Genomic DNA, 27,680 nt, shown 5'->3' with positions numbered 1-27,680 from the left:
GTTAAAAATCCTAAAAAACCAAATCAATTTTGGCCTATTGCTCTTTGCAAAGTCATATATAAATTGATTTCTAAATTTATTGCTAATAAGTTGAAATGTATCTTGCCTTAGGTGATTCACGAAAAATAGTGTGCATTTGTCCTTGGTAGACTAGCTCAAGATGTAACACTCACTATTTTTCGATGCCGAAATTTCTATCATAGATGAAATATTCTGGCAAATTCGAAGATTCCATCGATAAGAGAATGGTGGTAGAAGTGTGTATATATATGTGTGTGTGTGTGTTTAAAATTTGTTTAAAAATGAAAATATTTTAATTGTTTTAATTAAGAAAAGTTTTTAAGTGTATTTTGGGTAGAAGAACCTTCAGTAGCCAAAGTCTTTTTTACTATTCAAATGCCTATTTGGACAAAACAGACTCCGGTAGCCAAAAGCTGGGCTTTCAGCAGCTGAAAGTCCCCTCGATAACTGGGTATAAATAGCCTATTTCAGTCAAATTTAAAAAGAAAATTGAATTTCTCTTCTCTCTCCACTTTTGATGCATGCAAAGGGATTTTTCCTTCTTGAATTCTTTTGCTTTGATTTTTTAGAAGCTAGAAGTCTTAGATTAGTTGGGGATTTCAAGAATTTGAAGGATCTTAAAGATTTCCTCCAATCTCTTTACCTAGTTCCATAAGAGAAAGGTGATTTTTTTCCTCTTCCAATTGAATTTCCTGCATGCTTTTGGTATGAAATTATGACTAGGAGAGTGGGGTTGTATTTATGTGATTTTTACATGGTTTTAAGTTTTTGATTTTGGGGAAAAGAGTTACATGTTGAGGTTTTTGATGAAAGTAGGATTTCCTTGTTGTGTTTTGGTATTTTGTTGTTAAATGAGGTGTTTTTCTTGCTTTTCTGTCAAGTCTAAGTGTTTATAGACCGAGAATGGTTAGTTTCCTTAGTTAAACCTAAGGATTTCTTATTTATGTGATAATGGAAATTGTTTGAACCTTAAATCCTAGCTCTTAATGGTTGCATGTTGTTATAACAAGCATGCAAATCTAAGGCACACACACAAATCGCACAATCACACAGTATTAAAAAGAGAAAAGGAGTAACACAAGATTCAATGTGGTTCAACTGTAAGGTCTACGTCCACGGGCAAGACAAGAGAAAAAATTCCACTATGATGAAAAGAGCAAGATACAATCAATCAGAACTCTCAAACCCTAACCCCAATGTGTTTCCTGAATATCTCACAACTCTTCCACAAAGGGTAGAATATTACAATATTTATACTAGTCCATACCTTAGGAGTGTTGCCCCCGTACCCCCAAGGAGATCAATGGTGGGCTTCAGGCCCGAGCCTATCAGCCCGTGCCCTCCGCTACTACCATAAATCTCACTTTTTATTCCAATTGAGTTACAGTGCGAAAACTTTCTGGTCGGGTCACAATTCAGGTCTATGAAAAAATATATCCAAAATTCAAGCCACAAAAATAACAATTCTTCCCCTTAACTTGAATTCCCTTTATCATCAACAAAATAACCACAAAATACTCTGTCTTGCCATATGCCCTCGCAAGGGCATTACTGAGCACTACAAACACCAACCAAGTCTAGGCAATGCCTAAAGTTGCTGACTGGAACTCCCTTGGTCATCATATCTGTTGGATTATCATGTGTAGAGACTTTCTGCACAACTACAGTCCCTTGAGATATAATGTCCCAAATGAAGTGATATCTGACATCAATTTGCTTAGTTCGCTCATGATACATCTGATTCTTTGTGAGATGTATTGCACTCTGGCTGTCACAAAATACCGTTGCCTTGTTCTGTATTAACCCAAGATCTACCACCAAACCTTGTAACCATAAAACTTCCTTTACTGCCTCTGCTAAGGCCATATATTCAGCCTCTATGGTAGACAAAGCAACTGTAGCTTGCAATGTTGCCTTCCAACTGATAGCACTTCCAGAAAGAGTAAACAAATAACCTGTCAAAGATCTCCTCTTGTCTAAGTCCCTTGCAAAATCTGAATCCACATAGCCAACAACTGAATCACTCATCTTGGCCCTGTCAAATGTCAGACCAACATCTGTAGTACCCTTCAAATACCTCAAAATCCATTTCACTGCCTGCCAATGCTCTTTCCCAGGACACGCCATGTATCTACTCACAATACTAACTGCATGTGAAATGTCAGGTCGGGTGCATACCATAGCATACATGATGCTACCAATAGCACTCGAATAGGGAACACTGGACATGTGCTCCATCTCCTCATCTGTTTTTGGTGACATGTCTGCAGATAACTTGAAATGGGCAGCAAACGGAACAGTCACAGGCTTAGCATTATTCATGTTGAAACGCTTAAGCACTTTCTCAACATAGGCCTGTTGAGATAAGAAAAGCTTCTTAACACTTCTATCCCTGGTAATTTCCATTCCCAATATCTTCTTTGCAGCACCTAAATCTTTCATCTCAAACTCATCACTCAACTGTTTTTTCAGAATGTTAATTTGTGATATGCTTTTAGCAGCAATATGCATGTCATCCTCATACAACAGCAAATAAACAAAGGAATCATCTAAAAGCTTCTTATGATACACACAACTGTGATATGAACTATGATTAAAGCCATTACGAATCATGAATGTATCAAATCTTTTGTACCACTATCTAGGAGACTGTTTCACACCATATAAAGATTGCTTAAGGAAGCAAACACAGTTTTCCATACCTGGAATGAGAAATCCCTCAGGCTGACTCATATAAATTTGCTCCTCCAACTCACCATGCAAAAATGTTATCTTCACATCTAGTTGCTCAAGCTCTAGATCATGGAGAGTAACCATAGCAAGTAAGACTTTGATAGAACTGTGCTTCACAACTGGAGAAAACACTTCATGAAAGTTAATCCCCTCCCTCTGAGTAAAGCCTTTTGCTATTAACCGTGCCTTATATTGAGGTGTTTTAACCCCTGGAGTGCCTTCCTTTTTATTGAACACCCATTTGTAACTACCACTTTTTGTCCCTTAGGCAATGTTACAAGCTCCCAAGTCTGATTCTTGTGAAGAGATTCAATTTCTTCACTCATAACACTGACCCACTGATCTGCATCTGAATAAGAAATAGCTTCTCTATAATTGCTGGGTTCATACACATCAATTGTCTCAGCAACTGACAAGGCAAACACAACTAGATCTGCATATGCATATCTCTGCGGTGGTCTAATATGTCTTCTCTCTCTACTAGTTGCAATGCTATATGGTTCTTGTTGCTCAGATGTATCCTCTTGTTGATCAGGATCTTGCACCTCATCCTCTGAATCACTGGACTGAACTGCTGAAGTATCAATATCAAGCTCCACCTGTTCTCTGACACCGTGATCTGATTCTACTTTTGACTTCTCTCTTTAACTATCCAGTGAAGCAGACTCATTAAATGTCACATCCGTACTGATAATTAATCCTGGAGACTTTGGATCATTGCACCACAATCTGTAGCCTTTCACTCTAGATGCATACCCTAGAAATATGCATTTTCTTGCCCTCGGCTCAAGCTTACCATCTCTCACATGAGCATAAGCAGGGCAACCAAATACTCTCAACTGAGAGTAATCAGTAGGGGAACCGGACCAGATCTTATAAGGAGTTTTGCACTCAATAGCTGTAGATGGAGATCTATTAACCAAGAAACAGGTTGTATTAATTACTTTAGCCCAGAAATCCTTTCTTAATCCTAAATGTGATAGCACGCTTCGTGCTTTGTCACAAAGTGTTCTGTTCATGCGTTCTGCAATACCATTCTGTTGTGGTGTCCTTGTACAAGTGCAATGTCTCACTATACCTTCATTACTGCAGAATGCATCGAACTCACGATTGCAAAATTCCAACCCATTATTAGTTTTAAGATGCTTGACCTTCTTTTATGTTTGCTTTTCAATCATTGTCTTCCACTTTATAAAGGTTGAAAATGCCTCATATTTTATTTTCAAAAAATACACCCACACCATCCGAGAGTAATCATCAATCAAAGTCATGAAGTACCTGGCACCGCTCTTGGAAGGGATTCTGTTAGGACCCCATAGATCTGAGTGGATATAATCCACCGTTCCTCTGGTCTTGTGCACTGCCTTTTTGTCAAACTTCACCCTGGTCTATTTGCCAAACACACAGTGTTCACAAAGCCCATAGATTTTGTTTTTTGCTCATCCAACAAATCTCACTTACTCAACACAGATAACCTTCTTTCACTCATATGACTAAGATGTAGATGCCATAGTTGAGTTTGATTCTAATTATTGCTTTTGGATGCTACTATAGCTTCCCTTGAAACTGTACTGCCCTAAAGAAAATACAATCCTAAAATCAAACTGCTCTTTATAAGTACCATGGAGCCCTTGCACATTTTGATAACTCCATTCTCTACATGGTATCTGAATCCATAAGAGTCAAGTGTCCCAAGAGAAATTAGGTTTCTCTTTAGTCCTAGAACATGCTAACACTTTATAGTTCTGACAATGCCGTCAAACATCCTCAATCTGACGTTACCAATTCTTTCCACTGGTAATGCACGATAATTGCCCAAAAACACCTTACCACTCATCTGTTTGTAAGTGACAGACCAGTTTCTGTGTGGACACATATTATAAGTAGCACCAGTATCAAGAATCCAAGAATTCTGTCCATGATCTGAACTTATAGATAAAATTTCCCCAGCACTATCATCACTGTCAAAATTGTTCAACCTGTCAACTATATTCACAAAACTTTCTGGTTGCTTTCCCTTTTTATTTTTCAACTTGGGATAGTCTCTCCTGTAGTAGCCTTATTCTCCACACTTAAAAATAGTTAGCCTTTTTATTCTTGACTGAGATCTGGCCTTAGATTTCTTCTTGCTAGAAGAACCCTCCATTGAATGTGTTCTTTCCCTACTCACCAAACCTTCCCCCTCAAATCTTTCTCTATTATCTAGAAATTTCTTTTTCAACTCTTTTGATTTTAGAGAATTACTAACATCATCTAGTGAAATATTGTCTTTCCCATACAACAAAGCATCAATAAAAGTTTCATAGGAGGGTGGCAAAGAACATAACACAATAAGGGCCTGATCCTCACTATCAATCTCAATATCAATATTCTTCAGGTCCATAATGATTGAATTGAATTCATCTAGATGTTCTTTAATGGACGTACCTTCACTCATTCTTAGATTGTAAAACCTTTTCTTCAGATACAGGCGGTTGATTAGTAATTTAGCAGAGTACAACTTCTCTAATTTCTTCCATGCTGCAGATGCTGAGCTTTCACCAGCAATCTTGCGTAGGACATTATCAGTTAGACTTATGAAAATTGCACTCAAGGCTCTCTCCTTCAGATTAGCCTTCTCCGCCTCTTTCATACCTTCTAGAAAGTTATTCTCGATTGCCTTCCATAGACCTTGTAGGATCAAGGAAGATTTGATTTTAATCTTCCATAGACTGAAACTAGATCCACCATCAAACTTCTCCATATCATACTTCGTTGAAGATGACTCCATTTGTAAACCCTAGGTTTTGTGCACAAAGCTCTGATACCAGTTTGTTATAACAAGCACGCAAATTTAAGGCGCACACACAAATCGCACAATCACACAGTATTGAAAAGATAAAAAGAATAACATAGGATTTAATGTGATTCAATCATAAGGTCTACATCCACGGGCAAGACAAGAGAAAAAAAGTTTCACTATGATGAAAAGAGCAAGATATAATCAATCAGAACTCTCAAACCCTAACTCCAGTGTGTTTCCCGAATATCTCACAAATCTTCCACAAAGGGTAGAATATTACAATATTTATACTGGTCCATACCGCGGGGGCATTGCTCCTGCACCCCCAAGGAGATTAGTGGTGGGCTTCGGGCCTAAGCCTATCTACCTGTGCCCTCAGCTACCACCACAGATCTCACTTTTTATCCCAATTGGGTCACAACGCGAAACTTTCGGGTCGGATCACAATTCGAGTCCATGAAAAAATAAATCTAAAATTCAAGCCACAAAAATAACACATGTGAGCTTTGAGCATGAATTCAAGTTGTTTTAGGCCTTAGGATTGTGTTTTGGAGCTTTATGGTATGTTTTAGAGACATTGGGAGAGAAGTTCAGCTGGTTTTTGACTTGAGAATTCTGGAAATTCCTAGATTTAGTTGCCCAAACCATTGTTTCAGCAGCCAAAGTATGTAGTTTCTCAGTAAAGAATCTAGAGAAATTCCAGGTTCGATAGCCGAAATCCAGAACTTTGACAGCTGCAGTGGCTACTGCTCAAAATGGGCACTCGATATTTAAGGGTTTAACAGTCGAAGTCTAAGACTATGGCCAAATTTGGTTCTGCTAGCCTTAATTCTCCTTTAGTTCAAAGATTCAAAAGCATGATTTTATGGTTCCTAAGGGCCTAAAATAAGATGTTTGTTATATGCATAGAGTTCTAAAGCTTCAAATAACTCCTTAGGTTCTGATGTTTATAGGATTAGACTTGAGAGATTTAGAAGCTAAGGATCCGAGGCTAGCTGCCGTTCATGTTAGGTGATTGATAGGCTACATGAGGTCAGTAACTTTAATCCTAATAAATGTAAATTCTTTAAATATGATTCATGATCATTCACATGTATCATTTCATTGTTTACTAAGGTGTATGTATGTAGAACACGAATATGTTGCATTTTTGCATAATTATTATTAATGCATGATGAAAATTGGATAACCCAGTGGTTCCCCATACATTATGTATATGTTATGTTTATAATGTGATCATGCATGATCTGTGGTGATAAGACTGGGTGACGCCTAATAACCTTAACGCACTACTTTTAAGCAAAAGTTCTGAGAAGCCTTTGTATGAGCCGGGCATATTAGATATATTAAGTGGAAGTCTTGAGGAGTCTCTGTACGAGCTGGGCATATTGGATCTGGGGAATCACTAGTGGTAAGTCTATTTTATATGGAATGTTTATGATGTGAAAACTCATTTGGATGATGCATTGCATATGTATGAAATGAATAATATAATTAATTGATGTTGGTTAGTTTACTAACTAAGCTTGTGTGAGCTCACCCCTTTCCTCTAATCTTAGGTGCAGGAATACAAGAGTAGAAGAGTTCCTTGGAGTTTGAGCAGTAGGAGTAGCTGTAGAGTTTTATACGTATGTTGAATGTTTAATGGACATGTAATAGGTAAAGGAATAGTTACTTTGCTGGTATTCAAGATTTTTGATAGATTTTTTATCATAAGTGATGTAATTATGTATATCTGAAATCTAAGCTAACTCGTTATGTGAGTATGTATATTTGAACTAATTACACTTTATTAATTTTGTATAGGTAATGGTTCAAATTCTTAGCTAATTTTATGTTAATTATGAATGAGAAAACTAAAGTGTAATGGTTATGAGTACGTTTGGATTGTGAGATATAGGGATATATTTCTATTTAATGGGTTTTTAGGCTTGTTACGTGTTCTAACAGCCTTAAACTGAACTGATCCGTAGCGTTGGTATGGCCCCTGATTTGGGTCGTTACACAAGATAATGCTCTTATAGCTTTTGAGTTATTTCATTTCCTAAAACAAAAATGAAAATCCAAAAGGGGTCATTTTGCTTTGAAAGTTGACATGAGTAAAGCTTATGATAGAGTTGAATGGCATTTTTTAGAATAAATGTTACTTAAATTAAGTTTTCATTCTCGTTTTGTGCATCTAATCATGCTATGTGTCACCTCTATGTCATATTCCCTGTTGATTAATGGTTCTCCTATTTCTACCTTTAAACCTTCAAGGGATATCTATCAAGGTGATCCCTTTTCACCCTATTTGTTTTTGATATGTGCAGAAGGCTTATCATCTATTCTCAGAAAAGCATAATCTCAAGGACTCCGACATGGTATAAAAATAGCTCGGGGGGCACCACCTATTTCACACTTGTTTCTTTGCTGATAAAAGCATAATTTTTATGCGAGTAAATGTTTAAGAAGCAGAAGTCTTACAGAATTTATTACAATAGTATGAAATGATGTTTGGTTGATAGATAAATTTGGAAAAGTCAGAACTAATAGTTAGCCAAAATGTGCCTAATAATTTGAAAAATGATATTTACAGGAAGATTGGTGTAAAGGCTGTAGAACATCCATCTAAGTATCTGGGGCTACCATCATTGATTGGTAGATCAAAATCTTTTATTTTCAGGATGATCAAGGAGAGAATCTGTGCGAAAATTTAAAGTTGGCGTTCAAAATTATTGTCTTCAATAGAAAAAGAGGCATTGATCAAAATGGTTGCGCAATCAATTCCTACTTATGCCATGAGCTATTTTCTATTACCACTCTTTCTGTAGGGAGGTGGAATAAATGTTTGCTAAATTTTGGTGGGGTGGTACAAAAAAAAAATAGGAAGATTCACTGGAAGAGTTAGCATTGATTGTCTGAAGCTAAGTGTAGAAGAGGTATGGCATTTCATTCGCTCCATCTATTTAATATGGCAATGCTCTTCAAGCATGTGTGGGGAATGTTATAGAACACATCGACATTAGCAACTTGAATTCTAAAGGCAAAATAATTATCGCATGATTCAATCATGGAGGCCAAGTTAGGATATTATCCAAGTTATACATAGAGGAGTATTGTTTCTGCTCGAAATATGTTGGAATCTGGAATTAGGTGGCAGGTTGGTGACAGTTTTTAAATAAAAATTTGGAAGGATCATTGGATTCCGAGTTGTGTGCAGGGAAAACCTTGGTCTCTAACTTCTATTTTAGACCCTAATGCCATGGTACAATTGTTATTAATACTTAGGAAGCTCACTGGAATGCACCTCTGATCAACCAAATTTTCTTACCCTTTGAAGCTTTTGATATTCTCCAGATTCCAATAAGTTTAAGATTGCCATTCGATGTGCATTATTGGGCTGGGAAAAAAATGAGAAATTCTTCATCAAGAGTGCCTACCACTTCACCTAATAGCTCTAACTACAACATGATCCTGGTGCATCTATAGCCTATCATATTTTTCCATATTAGCAAAGGGTCTGGTCTCTTGAGGTTCTATAAAAGGTAAAAATTTTCTCTTGGAAACTAATTTTAGGAATTATTCCTACTAAAGTTAATTTAGAAGCAAAAGAATTGAGATTCAAAGTATGTATGTATTATGCAAGGAAGCCAGTGAATCTACTAATCATCTTTTCTTTGAGTCTCCTTTTACTAAGCAGATTTGGTACTCTAGTCCTTTCGATTGAAATCTCCTGTCGAAATAAATTGTTCATTTGTGGATATACTTTGTTGGGTTTTTCATTCAAGAGAAATTGAGTTTATGGAATTATTTGTAATGCTAGCTTTAAGCTTATGGTAGGAAAGGAATGGTTTCATTTTTCAGAATCATGCACCAGATGTTACCAAGGTTTTGAGTAGTGGCATTGGTTTATGGGTGGAAAACAAAAAGGCTAGAGTGAAAAGTGATGTGCTGCGACATGGAGTTCAAGCTGTGTGATGGGTACCACCACCTGCAAATCATTACAGATTAAATTTATATGTAGTAGTATTTGAGGAAGGATTCATTAGGCTAGGTTTTGTTGTTCGAGACCATTGGGGAAATGTGCTATTGTCGGTAATCAAAAGATTAGCTGTAGTGTCGGATCCATCAATGGGTGAAAGTGTTGCAATTAAGTATAGAATAGAGCTAACTATAATGGTTGTTTTTCTGATATCATTGTGGAAAGTGACAGTTTGGTCTCGGTACACACTCAGAATGAAATGATTGCACAAAGTCCATACCATGAATTGTTGGTGGAGGATATTTTAGATTTATGTTATACTTTTAGCTTTGTAAGGCAAGCTAACCAGGTTGCTCATTCACTAGCACAATTAGCACATTCTTCTCCTGGTGAAAGTGTGGGATGGAGGAGTTACCAACCTCAATTGTGAATTTTGCTACTCTTGATGTAAATGGTTATTTGGTTTAATGTTATTACTACTTTTCTCTTAAAAAAAAAAAAAAATAACGCCATGACACACAAGTTAATGTTGTCATTCCCTACCAACCAAAGTTATAAAACCTGGACAAGTCCAGCGGGTTGATCTGGTGAATCAATAATTCGAATATAAAATAAAAAATTGACCCAGAAAAAATTGAATGACCTAATAGTTGAATTGGTGACCAGTCGTCCCATTGACTCTAAAGAAAAATTAAATATAAATCCAACATGTGAATTCAAATACATGAATCATAATACATGTTTATACAACCTTAGTATTTCTACCATATTTATTTCACTAGTTTACCATGTAATCACGTATTTATAATGAATTACATAGATTAATTCATAGTCTACATGTATATTTTATTTGCAGAAATAAATTATTCCACAATTTGTTTAAGATGAGGGCTTCCAAAGATTAAGAACTAAACTAAACTTGCACACACACATGCACACTAATTTGTTATTTTGTTACTCATAACAAATGACTGGTAAAAGCTCTCATATATACTATTCAAAGTGTGCCAACCTTTTGACCAAAAAATGCATCTCTTCATGCATGTAACTATTAAGAAGAGTTGAATCTCTTTATGCATTGACATCTTTTGGCTAAACAGTTGCATCACTTCATAAATATTTGGGTTGACCCTTATGGGTGTCCCAAATTTATTCATCTCCCCTTCACACTTGATTTCCTTTAGACACGGCTTTTTTTAAATTGAAATTTTTTAAAAAATATCAAGAATTGATATTTTAATATTTACAAATTAATTTTATATTTAATCAATAAATAAGATTTTGTTTAGCTATTATCTTTTTAATTGTATTAATACAAGAAGGTTTTTAAAATGATACATTTATTTTTATTTTTAATATATAATTAATATTTCATAAAAATTGAGAAGATTATTATTCATTTATAAAAAAATATATATTTTTATATATTAATTATACATTTTGAAAATAAAAATATTTAAAATATAAATTTTTTAATATTTTTACAAAAATTTTTTAAGTATATATATAACCTAATAAACATTGAAATATTGATTAAAAAATAAAATTTAATTGATTAAACTTATGTAATTATATTAATAAGTTTAATATATATATATATATATATATATATAATTAATTTTTTAATGACCCATTGATTGAATCATTGATCCACTAACTAAATTAGTAATCAATGGATTGGTCCTTCATTGGGTCAAACTCTGGACCTGGTACGCTATGAACCGACTAGCACATCATGTGCATGGCAAACGCATGTCAAAACTTTAAAAGTGTTTAGTTTAACTTATGAAAAATTATCTTATAGACATTATTTATAAATTAATTTAATATTTAGTTAAAGTATTTATAAATAAGTAATAAATAATTGATATATTTAATAAAAAATAACTTATAAATATGTAACACTCTAAATTTTTAAATTTATTATTTTGTGAATAATATTAATATTTTAATTTTATTTAAATTTTAGAAAATTATTTAAAATTTTTCGGATTTTAGAAATCGGATTTGATTTCCAGAAAATATAAAACTTTGATAATTTTTAAAAATTAATTTAAAGACCACGTGGCAAAACTAAAAATATATTTGGAGTCTACGAATTTTTCTGAGTTTTCTAAAATTTTTTCAGAATTTTTGGGCCTCGTTTTCGGTCCCAAGATAGGGTAAAAATTCAAAATTTTGTATCCTGAATCGGATCGACTGAATCGAACCGGACCGGATCGGACTGATCGAATTGGACCGGCCTTTCTTTTCTTCTTCTTCCCTTCCCCGCGCGTCTCGACCTCTCTTCCTCTCTCTCCTGTTTTCTCTCTCCTCCCTCCTCCCCAGGCGCGCCTCTGCCACCCAGCCCTCCCCATCTCGCTGGTGTGCCGCTCGACATCCCAGGCGGCCGGAAAATGTGCGCGAACTCCTCCCCTACGTGCGCTCGACGCCTCACCTTCCCGGCCAAAATTTGGCAGATCTGGCCACCGATTGGGCTGGGTCTTGTGTCAAACACCATCTACACCTCGAGAGCTTTCCATAGACACCAAGAACACCAAAATCCATCGAGTAGTTTGTCCAATTTTTATCAGGGAAATTTTAGCCCATTTCGATTTTTGGGCTAGATTTCTCGCAAACCGTGAACCCCACGAGAAAACCGAGAGTACCAGAGCGCTCCACTCGTCGAGAGCTTCGCGGCAATATAAATTTCAAAATTTTCCGACACTGTTTTTCGGTGGGTCTCATGAAACTTCGTAGTATTTTTCCAAGCATTAAATGAGCTTAGAAAATTTCGTAAAAATTATATACTAACCCTCGTGTTGTGGGCTTCGTGTAGGTACCTTCAATTCGCGAAAATTCGACGGTTGCCCAGGTTTGTGAATTTCCAGCCAGACAAACAGGCTACCGAAAAAGTCTCGAAATTGGGTCGAGATTTTAGCTACCCCACCATTGTCAGACATCCCGAGCGCGTCCCCAGAGTCGAAATCAGCATAGGTAAACCCGAACCTTACTTTTTCTTAATTTTCTAGTGCTTAAATGGGATTAAAAATCCATAAAATATTCGTGGTAGCTTAGAAAATTATGATTCTTTTTGCATTAGCTTAGAAATATTGCTAAGAACAGCGGGGCAAAGTTTTAGAATTTTTAGAGCTTATGTGGATAGTTTTTGCAAAAAGAGTTAATTATAAGAACTAAACTGTAATTTTACATATTGAAATTAATTACTGTTTGGATGGGTCTAGGAAGGGCTGTGTGATGTGATTGAGTTGTGGATATATGGTTTGTGGATATGAAAGTGTGTTTTAAGCCTTTTTGCAGGTTGGGTAGGTCCTAGATATAGGGGAGACTCTGCCGGATTTTCGATACGACTTAGAACATATTTAATCTTTTCTTGGTTTGTATTAAGTCAATTGTATTAAATGATTGTAATAAAATTGTTAGGTGAGCCGGGACAGCCTTCCTCCTCCGCCCAGCCACCACAGTGACTTCGGTTGAGCCTGTGAGTAAAATATTAATTTTAATTATAATTTTGATATTATTATCACTTATATATATATATATATATGTAGTTAAACTCTAGGTATGTTTTATGTTGCATTCATAATTGTTAAAGTGCCATGGATGTTGTTGTGGTAATTTAGAGCAGTGTGCGTGAGCTGGCGTGCGTGTAGTATGATGTTGGCTATGGACAGAATGGGTAGACACGGCTTGAGATCTTCGCTGGGACCTAGTCCTTTGGGGTAGACACGGCTTGAGTTCTTTGCTAGGACCCCAATTTGGTTTATTAAGTGGAAGTCCAAGCTTGAGTTCTTCGCTGGCACAGTTTGGATTAAGAGAGCAGTATAGGGGATCATCTCCCATATATATATTGCTTGACATTATCGGGTGTGTGAGTGGTCCAAATTACCTTTTTGCTATTATGATGTGAAATATTACCGATGTTACATTTCACTCTACAGGGTGCATTAACTTTAAATAGTTATAGAGATTATGGTTAAAATTGATATTTTACTCTCTGAGTTGAACGCTCACTCCTATTCATTATTTTTTCAGGCTACAGAAGGATATTTGTTGTGGTTAACCTACTTTTCTTCTTCGCAAGTCGTTTATTAATATTTATAATTCTGTTAACTTCTAGAATTCCGCATGTGTTAGAAACATTTATTTGATTTGGGTCTGTAATATAATTATTATGTTGGACCTGTAAACTTATTATATGCATGTATGTTAGACTGGATGAGGGAGCTGAGCTCCCATTTATTTTTGTGACATTTGAGTATGTGGAGGGTGAGACAACTGAATAAGGTGACTGTGAAGAACAAGTATCCACTTCCTCGGATCGATGATCTGTTTGATCAGCTCTAAGGGGCTAGATTCTTTTCCAAGATAGACCTACGATCAGGCTACCATCAGTTGAGAATTAGGAATGAGAATGTGTCCAAAACAGCATTCAGGACAAGATATGGTCATTATGAGTTCTTGGTGATGTCTTTTGGACTCACTAATGCACCAGCAGCCTTCATGGACTTGATGAACAGAGTGTTCAGGCCATTCCTAGACCGTTTTGTCATCGTATTCATAGATGACATTTTGGTATACTCTCGGACCGAGGAAGAACACGTGTGGCACTTGAGGATGGTGTTGCAGACTTTGAGGGAGCACCAGCTATATGCCAAATTTTTAAAATGTGAATTTTGGCTAGAAAGCATCTCATTCTTGGGACACATGCTTTCTAGTGAAGGCATTCAAGTGGATCCCAAGAAAAATGAGGCTGTAACTGATTGGCTTAGGCCTAAAACAGTCACTGAGGTGCGAAGTTTTCTAGGCCTAGTTGGCTACTATAGGTGTTTTCTGCAGGATTTTTCCTGGATAACAGCTCCCCTAACTAAGTTAACTCGGAAGAATGTTCCATTCATTTGGACAGATGATTGTGAGGAGAGTTTCCAGAAGCTTAAGGAGTGTCTAACCACCACCCCTGTGTTGACACTACCTATGAGTGGTGAAGGATACACCGTGTACTGTGACGCCTCTAGAGTTGGCTTAGGGTGTGTTTTGATGCAGAATGGAAAAGTAGTGGCTTATGCTTCAAGGCAGCTGAAGAGGCATGAGTAGAACTACCCCACCTATGATTTGAAAGTGGCGGTTGTAGTCTTTGCACTAAAGATCTGGAGACACTACCTGTATAGTGAAGTGTGCGAGATATACACCGACCACAAGAGTTTGAAGTACATCTTCCAACAGAGGGATTTAAACTTGAGACAGAGGAGATGGATGGAGCTTCTGAAAGACTATGATTGCACCATCTAGTACCACCCTGGGAAGGCTAATGTAGTAGCAGATGCTTTGAGCAGAAAATCTTTTGGTAGCTTGGCGCACATATCAGCAGAGAAGAGACCGTTGATTCAGGAAGTACATGAGTTGATGGATCAAGGTCTAATCCTAGATCTTTCAGATAAGGGGGTATTGTTGGCTCATTTTTCAGTGAGACCAGACCTGCGAGATAGAGTCAGAGTTTCCCAGCACTGAGACCAACGATTGATGAAGATCATAGAAAGAGTACAATAGGGTAAAGGTGGTGAGTTTGGATTTGCCAATGATGGCGCTCTTATGCAAGGTTCCAGGATATGTGTGCCCGACGTAGACAATCTTAGAAATGAAATCATGCAAGAGGCACACTATACACTATACAATATCCACTCAGGCTCCACCAAGATATCCCATGATGTGAAAGATAGTTATTGGTGGAATGGCATGAAGAGAGACATAGCAGACTTCGTGTCCAAGTGCTTGACTTGTCAAAAGGTGAAGTTTGAACACAAGAGGCCATTAGGGAAGCTGCAAGAGCTCTCTATCCCAAAATGGAAGTGGGAGATGATTACTATGGATTTTGTGACTGGGTTGCCTCGTACCACGTAGGGATATGATTCGATATGGGTAATTGTAGGCCGTCTGACTAAATTAGCTCATTTTTTGCCTGTGAAGATCACATATTCTGTTGCACAGTACGCTCGACTCTATATTCGAGAAATCGTTAGATTGCATGGAGTTTCTGCTTCCATAATATCTGACAGAGGGCCCCAATTCACTTCTCGATTTTGGAGAAAGTTGTAGGAGGCACAGTTAAACTTTAATACCACTTTCCACCCTCAGACAGATGGGCAATCTGAAAGGACAATCCAAACACTGGAAGACATGCTTCGCATGAGTGTTTTGGATTTTGGAGGTCAATGGGATGATCAGCTACCTTTGGTGGAGTTTGCCTATAATAACAGTTATCATTCCAGCATAGGGATGGCACCCTATGAGGCATTATATTACAAAAAGTGTAGGTCTCCTCTGTGTTGGACGGAAATGGGAGAAGCGAAGGTGCATGATGTAGACCTAGTACAGTACACTTCAGAGATGGTTCATTTAATCAGGGAACGATTGAAAACAGCTTTCAGCAGGCAGAAGAGTTATGCAGATCCTAGACGAAGGGATGTAGAGTTTGCAATAGGCGACTACGTATTCCTGAAGGTTTCTCCGATGAAGGGAGTCATAAGATTTGGAAAGAATGGCAAGTTAGCACCTCGGTATATTGGACCTTTTGAGGTTACTGATAGAGTTGGGGCAGTTGCCTACCGATTGGAGCTACCACCCAACTTTTCTCACATTCATCCTGTATTCCACATCTCCATGCTCAGGAAATACATTCCTGATCCTTCTCATGTGCTACAGCCGGACGTAATAGAGCTAAAAGAAAACTTAACGTTTGAGGAGCAACCTGTAGCCATAGTGGACTACCAAGTGAGGCAGCTAAGATCAAAATAGATTCCGATAGTTAAGGTTTTGTAGAGGAGCCAGTCAGTGGAAGAGTGCACTTGGGAGTCAGAGCGGAACATGCATAGCAAGTACTCTTATCTATTCAATGTTTAATTTTTGTACTTTATTCTTCCTTGTGTAAAATTCGAGGACGAATTTTCTGTAAGAAGGGAAGAATGTAACACCCCAAATTTTTAAATTTATTATTTTGTGAGTAATATTAATATTTTAATTTTATTTAAATTTTAGGAAATTATTTGAAATTTTTTAGATTTTAGAAATCAGGTTTGAATTTTCGAAAATATAAAACTTTAATGATTTTTAAAAATTAATTTAAATACCACGTGGCAAAACTAAAAATATATTTGGAGTCTACGAATTTTTCTGAGCTTTCTAGAATTTTTTCAGAATTTTTGGCCTTGTTTTCGGTCCCAAGGCAGAGTAAAAATTCAAAATTTTATATCCTAAATCAGACCGACGGAATCGAACCGGACTGGATCGGACCGATCGAATCAGACCGGCCTTTCTTTTCTTCTTCTTCCCTTCCCCGCGCGTCCCGACCTCTCTTCCTCTCTCTCCCGTTTTCTCTCTCCTCCCTCCTCTCCAGGCTACGCCGCTGCCACCCAGCCCTCCCCACCTCGCCGGTGCGCCGCCCTAGTGCCTCTCCATGGCCGGCCGACGTCCCAGGCAGCCGAAAAATGCGCGTGAACTCCTCCCCTATGTAGGCAATGCCTCACCTTCCTGGCCGAAATCCGTCCGATTCGGCCACCAATTGGGCCGGATCTTGTGTCAAACACCATCTACACCTCAAGAGCTTTCCATAGACACCAAGAACACTAAAATCCATCGAGCGATTTGTCCAGAAAATTTTAGCCCATTTCGATTTTTTTGTTAGATTTCTCGCAAACCGTGAACCCCACGAGAAAACCGAGAGTACCAGAGCGCTCTACTCGTCGAGAGCTTCGCGGCAATATAAATTTCAAAATTTTACGACACCATTTTTCGGTAGATCCCACGAAACTTCGTAGTATTTTTCTGAGTATTAAATGTGCTTAGAAAATTTTCGTAAAAATTATATATTAACCCCCGTGTTGTGGGCTTCGTGCAGGTATCTTCAATTCACGGAAATTCGACGGTTGCCAGGGTCTGTAAATTTTCAGCCAGACAGACAGGCTACCAAAAAAGTCTCAGAATTGGGTCGAGATTTTGGCTACCCCACTGTTGTCAGACGTCCCGAGCGCGTCCCCGGAGTCGGAATCACCATAGGTAAACTCGAACTTTACTTTTTCTTAATTTTCTAGTGCTTGAATGGGATTAAAAATCCATAAAATATTCATGGTAGCTCAAAAAATTATGATTCTTTTTGCATTAGTTTAGAAATATTGCTAAGGACCGCGAGGCAAAATTTTAGAATTTTTAGAGCTTATTTGGATAGTTTTTGCAAAAAGAGTCAATTATAAGAACTAAACTGTAATTTTACATATTGAAATTGATGACTGTTTGGATGGGCCCAGGAGGGGCTGTGTGATGTGATTGAGTTGTGGATATATGGTTTGTGGATATAGAAGTGTGTTTTAAGCCTTTTTGCAAGTTGAATAGGTCCTAGGTATAGGGGAGACTCTGCCAGATTTTCGGCACGACTTAGGACATATTTGGTCTTTTCTTAGTTTGTATTGAATCAATTGTATTAAATAATTGTAATAAAATTGTCAGGTGAGCTGGGACAACCTTCCTCCTCTGCCCAGCCGCCACAGTGACTTTCGGTTGAGTCTATGAGTAAAATATTAATTTTAATTGTAATTTCGATATATTATATGTTCAAGCATGCCCATGCATCACTTATATGTATATATCTATGTAGTTAAACTCTAAGCAAGTTTTATGTTGCATTCATAATTGTTAAAGTGCCATGGATGTTGTTGTGGTAATTTGGAGCAGTGTGCGTGAGTTGGCGTGCGTGTGGTGTGGTGTGGTGTTGGCTATGGACAAGACGGGTAGACACGGCTTGAGATCTTCGCTGGGACCCGGTCCTTCGGGGTAGACACGGCTTGAGTTCTTCGCTGGGACCCCGATTTGGTTTATTAAGTGGAAGTCCGAGCTTGAGTTTTTCGCTGGCACAGTTTGGATTAAGAGAGCTGTATAGGGGATCAGTTCCCATATATGTATTGTTTGACATTATCGGGTGTGTGAGGGCTCCAAATTACCTTTTTACTGTTATAATGTGAAAATATTGCCGATGTTGCATTTCACTCTATAGGGTGCATTAACTTTAAATAGTTATAGAGATTATAGTTAAAATTGATATTTTACTCTCTGAGTTGAACGCTCACTCCTATTCATTATTTTTCCAGGCTACAGGAGGATATTTGCTGTGGCTAACCTACTTTTCTTCTTCACAGGTCGTTTATTAATATTTGTAATTCTGTTAACTTCTAGAATTTCGCATGTGTTAGAAACATTTATTTGATTTGGGTCTATAATATAATTACCATGTTGGACCTGTAAACTTATTATATGCATGTATGTTGGACTGGATGAGGGAGCTGAGCTCCCATTTATTTTTGTGACATTTGAGTATGTGGAGGGTGAGTCTTCCCAATTGATTATCTATTGTGTTTATAGGTCGGGTGAGTCAAAAACTCCCCGTTGAAAGATCCATTTTATGGTCGGACTCTGTCTGGTTGAATTCTTGAAATTGGGCCCAAATGGGCCTTAGAGTTGGGTTAAGGAATAGTTAGACTTACTACGGGCCTCGGGAGCTTTAGACGGGCCCAGGTCTTAGTGTCGGTCCGGCCCATAGGTTGGGTCGTGAAAAAATATATTTATTATTAAAATAATAAAAAAAGTATTAAATAAATTTATGATGAAATTTAAAAGTTAAATGAGTGCAATATAATAAAATAATTTACCAATAATGTAATTTTTATCAGTATTAAAATAGAAAAATAGTCTTTACTTTTTTTTTTATTAACTTATAAACTTAATTTATAAACCTGAAAAATGTTATAAATAATAAATAAGTTATAAGATAAACACTCTTTTAGTGACAAATACCCTCTTAGTAAGACGCAACGATGAAAAGCTTATAGGGAAGAAATTACCATTAAGAAGCATCATTTTCCTTTTTTAACCTGCATTCATTCTCTAATTTTTCTAACCTACTTTCATAATTAATTTTTCACTGATTATCAATTTTAATTTTTAGCAAAGAGCGAAAAGCAATATTCATTAACCACAAGCAGAAATAATAAGTTCATCATATTCTTTAAAAAAAAAAAAACATCAGACAAAGCCACAGTATCAAGATGTAGCGTAACATCCTCCATCCATACTTTCAATTCTTATTTAGTGAAAATTGTACGTATAATAATTTAATTATAATAATTAATTATAATGAGATTCATATGAGCTCATTACAACCAATAAATATAATAAAATCAGTATACATGCATGGGTTTCATTAAATAATTTTTCCTCATATCACTAATTATTTAATTTATTTTTATATATACCATCATATTATATATATATATATATATATATATATATATATATATATATATATGACCACTAAATTATTTCTTGCAAAAAATAAAAAGATTAATCTATAATTTACATGCTTTAAATATCAAATTAAATTATTAAAATATAATTTAATTATTATATCTCAAAATTAATAATTTTAATCCATATACTATTTCATAATTTTTCGTTAAAGCAAATCTAAAATGTGGAGATAGTAGTTTTCATAACAAGTCAATTATTCAATATCGAATTTAATTTCAACTTAAAACAAATAAATTGCGAGAAAAAAAAATAGTTACCTTCACAATTGCGTCTTCCAAGCTTAACACTTTTTCAAGAGGTCTGAGTACAACAATTGAAAATGGAATTAATACAATATATATTATTTTATTTCATTAACTTCAGTTTCATCGCATATTATAATTTTTATAATTAAAAAAAATCCAAAAATAATATGAACACGATTGAAAAGGATGGAATGAGAAGCAATTTTCGAAGTGTTATAAAGCACCATTTAATAGGAAGTAAAAGATAATAGGTTTGAAGTCCTCTTCACCTTTCATGCTAACCAAAAACTATTGGGAAAAATTAAAAATATGGGAAAAGGAAAAGGAAAATTCCTTACCGCCCAACAACCACACACCGAGCGCAGAGAGCTGGACATGACAGCTACAACTTTCTGTAGAAAAGAAAAGAAAACATACCAGGCAGAGTATAGCTTCAGTTTTGCAAATAGCCAAGTACCGAGTTTGGAGAGACCCAAACAAGCATATATCAAAGAATGGTACGCCATAAAGGTAGAGAAAATGAAGGTCAGAGCCAATGACCATACAAGAACGTAACTTGAAACTTCATGGCCCAAAACTCTAACCGCGAATTTGGGCGTAATTTTAACCATTAACAATGCATAAAGAATACCAACAGTAATCAGCGTATAGATCACAAGTGGTCTACAAGGAATTGACCACAAAAGGACTATGATCGCCCCTGTACAGACAATAAGGACGTTTGTGGCAAATGTGAGTACATAGAAGTTCAGAGGCAAGTGACCAGATAATACTTCTTCTGCATGAAAATATGCCAGATCTGTTAAAATCTGGTGATCTTCTGCAGAAGAAGAGCCCTGGAGAAGGGAAACCAGGCTCAACACAGAGGCAATAGCTACTCCCAATACCTTCAGAATCGTGTCCTTTGTTTCAGGATTCCACTGGAGGACCATCCCTAGATCTCAGCATACACAAAAGCTTATTCAAGGATGATATTTGATATATTAAACCACAATATATGAGACATAATTAATTAGCTGAAGGCTGACCTTGTGCATGTTTTTTTGTTTTTTGTAATAGATAATAATAAATTTTTTTATTATTATTTTAAACATATGCGTATTATATATATTGTTTTGGGTATTTAAGGAATTTCACTTTGTAATTGCCAGCCAACCACCCCGGTCAATCCTCCCGCATTTTCACGCGGTTTTAGGATTAAGCCCACTAAAATATTTATTTAGAATTAAAAAAAAAAAAAAAAAGGTTCTTCCGTGACTAAAAGCATACCATATATTATATATTATCTAAATAAAATATATTATTTAAAAATAATTTTTATTTTTAGAAATATAATAACAGGTTAGCACAATATTTTTTATTACCTCACTATTCTTGCACTAAAAAAATAATGTATGATATACATTTTAAAAATAGTTTTCATATATTCAAACGCCACCAAACGAAATATTTATTATAATGCTGAAATCGGTGAGAATTTTTTTTTAAGATGTTGATGTTGGAAGGAAATTTCCCTCGTCTTGTAAATAATTCAACGCCGTTTGTTTTCCGATAACTATTAAAATTGGCTTATTAATAATGCTCTTGATTTCGTTTAGTCAGTAATGCATAAGAAGCTTCCTTGACGTGATTTGTCTATAGAAACAATGTGATTGTTTCGCATTGCGTTTGTAAGGGTAAATAAAAGAATTATTTTAAATATTATTAGAAAAAGTAATTAAAAATTTATTTTATTATTTTAATAATTAAAATTTAATAAATTTAATTTTAAATTATTTTTTAATATTTTTTAATTAATATATTTTAAAAAATAATTTTATCAATGATAATTCTAGTAGTAATGTAAAACCAATCCTATATTTTTAAATAAGTTTAATCACATTTAAGAAAATTAATTAATAATATTAAAATTATTTTTAAAATTATAAAATTTTAAATTTAAATTTAAATCAAAATTAAATGAATTAAAAAGAAAAACCTTAACTCGATTTAATATTTAGTGTACGAGGTTGCTAGTTTAATTTTAGAGATTTTTAAAAATTTTTATTTATTAATTTAATAAATTAATAAAATTTTCTATTTAAGACCTCTAAATATTTGTAAGAAGCAAAGTTTGAGGAAACCCGTGAAACGCGGAAAAGAAGAAACGGAATCTGAATGCTTCTTTCTTATACATATTCCCACGCGGTTTTTGTTGATTAAATTGGAAACAAATATATAAAATGTCAGCAAAATTTATTTGTTTGATTGAATAAATAAATAATAAGTTAATAACCCGTCTTAAACAGGAGACAAATTCAATACCGTTGACTTGAATAGAAATTTTATACACTGGAAATTTCTTTAATTTTTAATTGCACAATTTATTTTGAGAAAAGGGTAGAATCGACAAATAAGAAGGAAAATAAAAAATAAAGAAAAACATGTCTTCTTGATTGATTTCTTTGTTCTTGGCAGTTCATCTTGTTGCGCTGAAGGTTTTCTTGCAAGGAGAAATGTATTACGGTTTAAAATGTTGGCAGTTGGCAGATCTGCCTTCTCCTCCTGTATGGACTGCTCTAAAATGGATCTCTGACGATGATGATTTTAAGCCTCTGGAAGTCCTGCATACGAAGAAATGTGAGGAGTTGGCAGATATGCCCCCTGGTTCTTTTGCAGATTTCGACAGGTTACCGAAGCTCTGGGATGATACGGAAAAGGATAATGAGAATTTGCATTGGGAACTTACCGAAAACGCCGAAACTTGCTTGGTCAGTTTTCTATTGAGCTCTATTCTTCCTGGAAAATATTTTCTTTGTTTGTGCGTTTATTAGATGTCTAGCAACAACTAGGTGACTTCCCAATATATCTCAATATATTTGTTTAGTACTAAGAGTAGAGAGTGAAGTAATGGAGTTGATGTGATTGCATATTATTTAGTTTTATGCATAATTCGTATGCTTAACAGAGGGGCGCTGCTTCTTATGCTTGGAATAATTGATTGGTTCGAAAGATCAGATAGAGTAGTGTTTTCTATTATTTTTATTCTTTAAATTTGCATTTTTCTAATTTGATGTTTGATATAATCATGAAAACTGTGATTATATTTTTACCTTTCAGGATAGGTTCAATCTGGCTTTCCTGTCATTGAGAAAATATGAGACGTTGTTTCGTCCGCTTCCTGTATTTGTAGTTCCAGACCAGTTATCGAAGCTCCGTCCTTTGCCTTTCCCTACTTTCCTCAAAAGCAATCCAGAAAAGGATGATGAGAATTTGCCTATGGAAGTTTCCAAAAATGGGGTTGACACCAAAACTCGCATGGTCAGTTTTCTAGTGAACTCTATTCTTCCAGGAAAATATGTTCATTTCTTGCTTTGTTTATGCGTTTATTAGATGTCTAGCAACAATTGGGAGACTTTCCAATATATCTTAAAATATTTGTGTAGTACTAAGTGTAGATGGTGAAATAATAGAGCAGATGTGATTGCATATTATTTAGTTCTATGCATAATTCGTATGCTTAACAGAAGGCGTTGCCTCTTATGCTAATTGATTGGTTCGAAAGATCAGATAGAGTAGTGTTTTCTATTATTTTTATTCTTTAAATTTGCATTTTTCTAACTTGATGTTTGATATAATCATGAAAACTGTGATTATATTTTTACCTTTCAGGATAGGTTCAATCTGGCTTTCCTGTCATTGAGAAAATATGGGACGTTGTTTCGTCGGCGTCCTGTATTTGTAGTTCCAGACCAGTTATCGAAGCTCCGTCCTTTGCCTTTCCCTACTTTCCTCAAAAGCAATCCAGAAAAGGATGATGAGAATTTGCCTATGGAAGTTTCCAAAAATGGGGTTGACACCAAAACTCGCATGGTCAGTTTTCTAGTGAACTCTATTCTTCCAGGAAAATATGTTCATTTCTTGCTTTGTTTATGCGTTTATTAGATGTCTAGCAACAATTGGGAGACTTTCCAATATATCTTAAAATATTTGTGTAGTACTAAGTGTAGATGGTGAAATAATAGAGCAGATGTGATTGCATATTATTTAGTTCTATGCATAATTCGTATGCTTAACAGAAGGCGTTGCCTCTTATGCTAATTGATTGGTTCGAAAGATCAGATAGAGTAGTGTTTTCTATTATTTTTATTCTTTAAATTTGCATTTTTCTAACTTGATGTTTGATATAATCATGAAACTGTGATCATCTTTTTTACCTTTCAGCGTAGTATTTTGGCGAACTTTGAACGGAAAAATTGTGATGCTGAGGTTGCTTTGATCAGAATGGTAAGTGCACTTCTTTAAAGATCTTTGTTCTGCAATTTTCACCAGAGAGAATATTCAATTAATTTAGGGAATGATTATATTTGTGCAGTAATAAGAATAGATGGTGAACTAAACAGAATAGAAGTAAATGCATATTTAGTTCTCTGCATAATTCGCATATTTAATGGATAAACATGCCTCTTAGCATCATAAATAGGTTTCATCTTTCAATATTTGGATTAATTGAATACATAGAAACGTATGAACTTTTGTTCTATCTTCTTCATTTTTCTTTTTCATTTCACTCCATTTGGGGCTTGAACTCGAGATACTCCAATGCCACTTTGTCAAAACTCATCAGTCTATCTTCTACAACTTTAGTTTCTACTTTATAGTATATTGCTCATCACGAATCATGAAATCTTTCCTCTGTTTGCTTGGCATCACAGGCATCGAATACACTACTAAAAGATAAGAAAATTGAAGTTCCAGAGTCGCTTCTGGGAAAAATAGAAATTGCTGGAGCTTTAACAGGCAAAGACATTCTTGAACAGAAAAATGATGGGAGCAACGTTGGAATTCAGATTGTAGTTGGGAAGCAGGATCACGAGCCATCCCCTCCAGAGTCTACTGGCAACTCTAAGTTCCAAAACGGAAGCGCCCATTTGCTGTTAATTGTATCAACTGTGTTAGCAGCAGTGACCCTTCTCGGAGCATTTCAGCCACCAGGAGCATATCAGCCACCAAGCTTTCCTCGAGTCAAAGACCTAAGCAATAATCCCAGCAGAATGATGCGTTTGTTCCTGTTCTTTAACTCCATCGTCTTTTCACCTCAATGGCCTTGATCACATTCCTTTTGCACAATCTTCCAATCCTTCCATGGCTACTAATCTCAGTATCTTCTACAATTGGGGCTTACATGTGTGCGATTATAGCCAACTCTCCTCCTGACGTTGTGCCAGTACTCTTGATTGGAACTTCCATCTTTCTAGCTGCTTTCTTGCATTGCGTGGCTCCGCAGCGCAAGTCATTTAATAATCTCCAGTGGGTTTGCTCCAGAATCCACATAACATAGAAATCCATTGCCATATCTGCACAAGCTGCATGTGCATGCTAATAAACGTTAATTAAAAGAAATAAAACAAGAGTGACTCTAAGTCAGAGCAGTGTGTTTTGGCTTGTTCACTGTTGTTGGTAAGCTTGTCATGCTTTTCAATTTTATTATGTTTTCTGTTTATTTCCATGTAAAACTCATAATGCCCATATGCCATGGGTAATTATCAATAAATAATGGAACTGCTGCTGTTTTCAGACAACATTTCAGCTTTTTTACTTCCATCTGTTCAATGTCTGTCCATGAACCTGCACTTAAAAAAAATAAAGAAAAAAAAGAAAAAAGAAAGCTTTTCCATGGCAAGAAGTCATTTTTCCGTTGCTGAAGTAATTAGCAACGGATTTTCCACGAGTAAAAATCCATCACAAATGCCTTTGTCAGTAATTTTTTGGAGATCGATGATGCGGCAATAACCAATCCATCCCTATTTCTTGAAGAGCATCAAATGAACTTCCATCGATAATGCGTCACTAACAACATCGCTAATTTCATCAACGATCGGTCGCTACTCTTGGTTTTGGTAAACAATCCCCCACAAATTCACCGGTAATTCGTCGCCAATTTGGCATAAACTGACACTTTTTATTTTTTAAATTCTTCTGTTATTCTTGCAAATTAAATGAATACAATAATTAATTATAATAATCTGCACTCAATATAATTAAAATGCATATATTAGTGAAGTAAAATGTCCATGTAAAGTACTTAATATTTACAAAAATTAAATTAAAATAAGATCACATCCATAAAAAATATTATTATTCCATACATCATAATATCTCCAAATGTAAACATAAATAATACATTCAATGATCATGTAAATGTTGGGAGCTTGAAGTGCTTGTCTATAATTATCGGTAAACTGACTTCCAAATGTAGATGTAAACTCTTTTTCCACTTTCTCAAGTATCTCTGCCCTCATTAATGCATTATAAAAAAGATATAGAATTATTGAGAAAACTGAGAATTTATGGGAAAAAGCATCCTTATACGTTATGGCTTCAACGAGAACAGTACAAACAAATTCTTTTCATGCAATACTAATGCCAGAAATTCAAAATATTTCTAGCAAAATTTGATATAGATAAATAAATAAATAAAAAGCAGAAGCACCTTTAGCGAAATTATGTAAGAGGCATGCTACCCTGAAATTGTCTTGCGAAGTGATCAGTGATGGCTTAGGCTTTTACATAAATCATATGAACATGTATATTTATTTAAGCACTGGCAACTTGCAGTTATAAGAGCTTAAAGTACATATTTGCTTCATTGTTATTTGGTTCCTTGAAGGTGGAGATTGAGCTTGTATTAATTGATTATTTCTTGGTGCTAAATAAGGGTATTTAGTTTTATTAGGAATTGGAGGAGAAATTGAAAATTTTGAGAATTTTAAATAATTTCGTAAATCCAATTCTTTTTCCCCTTACTTTCCTCTACCAAAAATAGATTTTCCCTCACTTCATACTACATGGGTAGAGGTTATTATGAACTAGGGAAAAAAACCTATCCTACCATATCATTTCCCTTCATCTAAACACAAGTTTAATTTATTGAACACCTTCCTAGTTCCTACTTCCTAGTTCCTCCTATTATGCTTAACATATTTCCAAACATCAACTCACAATCTAATTGTTCTGGGCAAGAAAATAAAATTGGACATGGGCATTAAGTGAATAAATGATACCAGAGACACTTATATAACAATTACACAGCCTCTGCCAAAGATACTAATACAACCATTACACAAACCATTTAATTATTTTTGTCTCTAAAAAAGCAGTTGATTCTTTTCTTTTGTCCAAAGAAAATCAACAATATTGATCTCCAAATGATATATTTTCTAAATTAGTTATTTTCTGTTTAAAAAAGAGGAGGAATTTTATATTATGATGGCTCTTTTTTTAAAATAGACCAGACTTATGTTAATCATTGAACAAAACATTTAACTCCTAAATCAGGTTGTTTTTGAAGGGAAAAAAAAAATCCACTATTGCTAACTCTCTTTTTTAAAAAAAGACCAAATTTTTGTTAGTGAGTGAGTTAAAAAAAAAAAAAATAAATAAAATCCACTTGTTCGACCTCTGAATCTCAGTCATTCATGTACCTCAAAAAGATTTTTGTCTCTAAAAACTAACACTTTGATTCTTTTCTTCTTAAAGAGAATTGGCAATATTGATCACTAAATGATATTTTTCAAATTAGTTATTTTTCCTCTCTTGGTCATTG

At 35.3% G+C, this 27,680-nt stretch overlaps 2 protein-coding genes across 2 annotated transcripts; one reads left to right on the top strand and one right to left on the bottom strand.

Annotated features, from left to right (window-relative positions):
* Nucleotides 1-19,263: 19,263 nt before the first annotated feature.
* On the bottom strand, nt 19,264-21,027 carry LOC131176608 (uncharacterized). The gene is made up of 2 exons (XM_058141675.1): nt 20,513-21,027; nt 19,264-19,276 (listed from the first exon to the last, which is right to left on the bottom strand). The coding sequence occupies exons 1-2, from the start codon at nt 21,025-21,027 to the stop codon at nt 19,264-19,266; spliced, it is 528 nt and encodes a 175-aa protein (XP_057997658.1).
* Nucleotides 21,028-22,474: 1,447 nt separating this feature from the next.
* Nucleotides 22,475-25,656, top strand: LOC110662276 (uncharacterized). The gene is made up of 5 exons (XM_021821205.2): nt 22,475-22,845; nt 23,195-23,395; nt 23,747-23,947; nt 24,299-24,361; nt 24,790-25,656. The coding sequence occupies exons 1-5, from the start codon at nt 22,591-22,593 to the stop codon at nt 25,183-25,185; spliced, it is 1,116 nt and encodes a 371-aa protein (XP_021676897.2). The 5' UTR covers nt 22,475-22,590; the 3' UTR covers nt 25,186-25,656.
* Nucleotides 25,657-27,680: the final 2,024 nt, after the last annotated feature.

Source organism: Hevea brasiliensis, unplaced genomic scaffold, assembly GCF_030052815.1.
Source record: "Hevea brasiliensis isolate MT/VB/25A 57/8 unplaced genomic scaffold, ASM3005281v1 Scaf184, whole genome shotgun sequence".
NCBI classification, from domain to species: Eukaryota; Viridiplantae; Streptophyta; class Magnoliopsida; order Malpighiales; family Euphorbiaceae; genus Hevea; species Hevea brasiliensis.
The sequence above is the reverse complement of the archived record's forward strand: the minus strand, read 5'-3'. Positions and strand labels throughout refer to the sequence as shown.

Bases quoted from the DNA above. Each gene is read 5' to 3' on its own strand.
- LOC131176608 (XM_058141675.1), bottom strand. From the start codon at position 21,027: ATGGTCCTCCAGTGGAATCCTGAAACAAAGGACACGATTCTGAAGGTA.
- LOC110662276 (XM_021821205.2), top strand. From the start codon at position 22,591: ATGTATTACGGTTTAAAATGTTGGCAGTTGGCAGATCTGCCTTCTCCT. The intron at 23,396-23,746 runs GTCAGTTTTCTA...TTTACCTTTCAG, and splicing joins TTGACACCAAAACTCGCATG to GATAGGTTCAATCTGGCTTT. The intron at 24,362-24,789 runs GTAAGTGCACTT...TTGGCATCACAG, and splicing joins AGGTTGCTTTGATCAGAATG to GCATCGAATACACTACTAAA.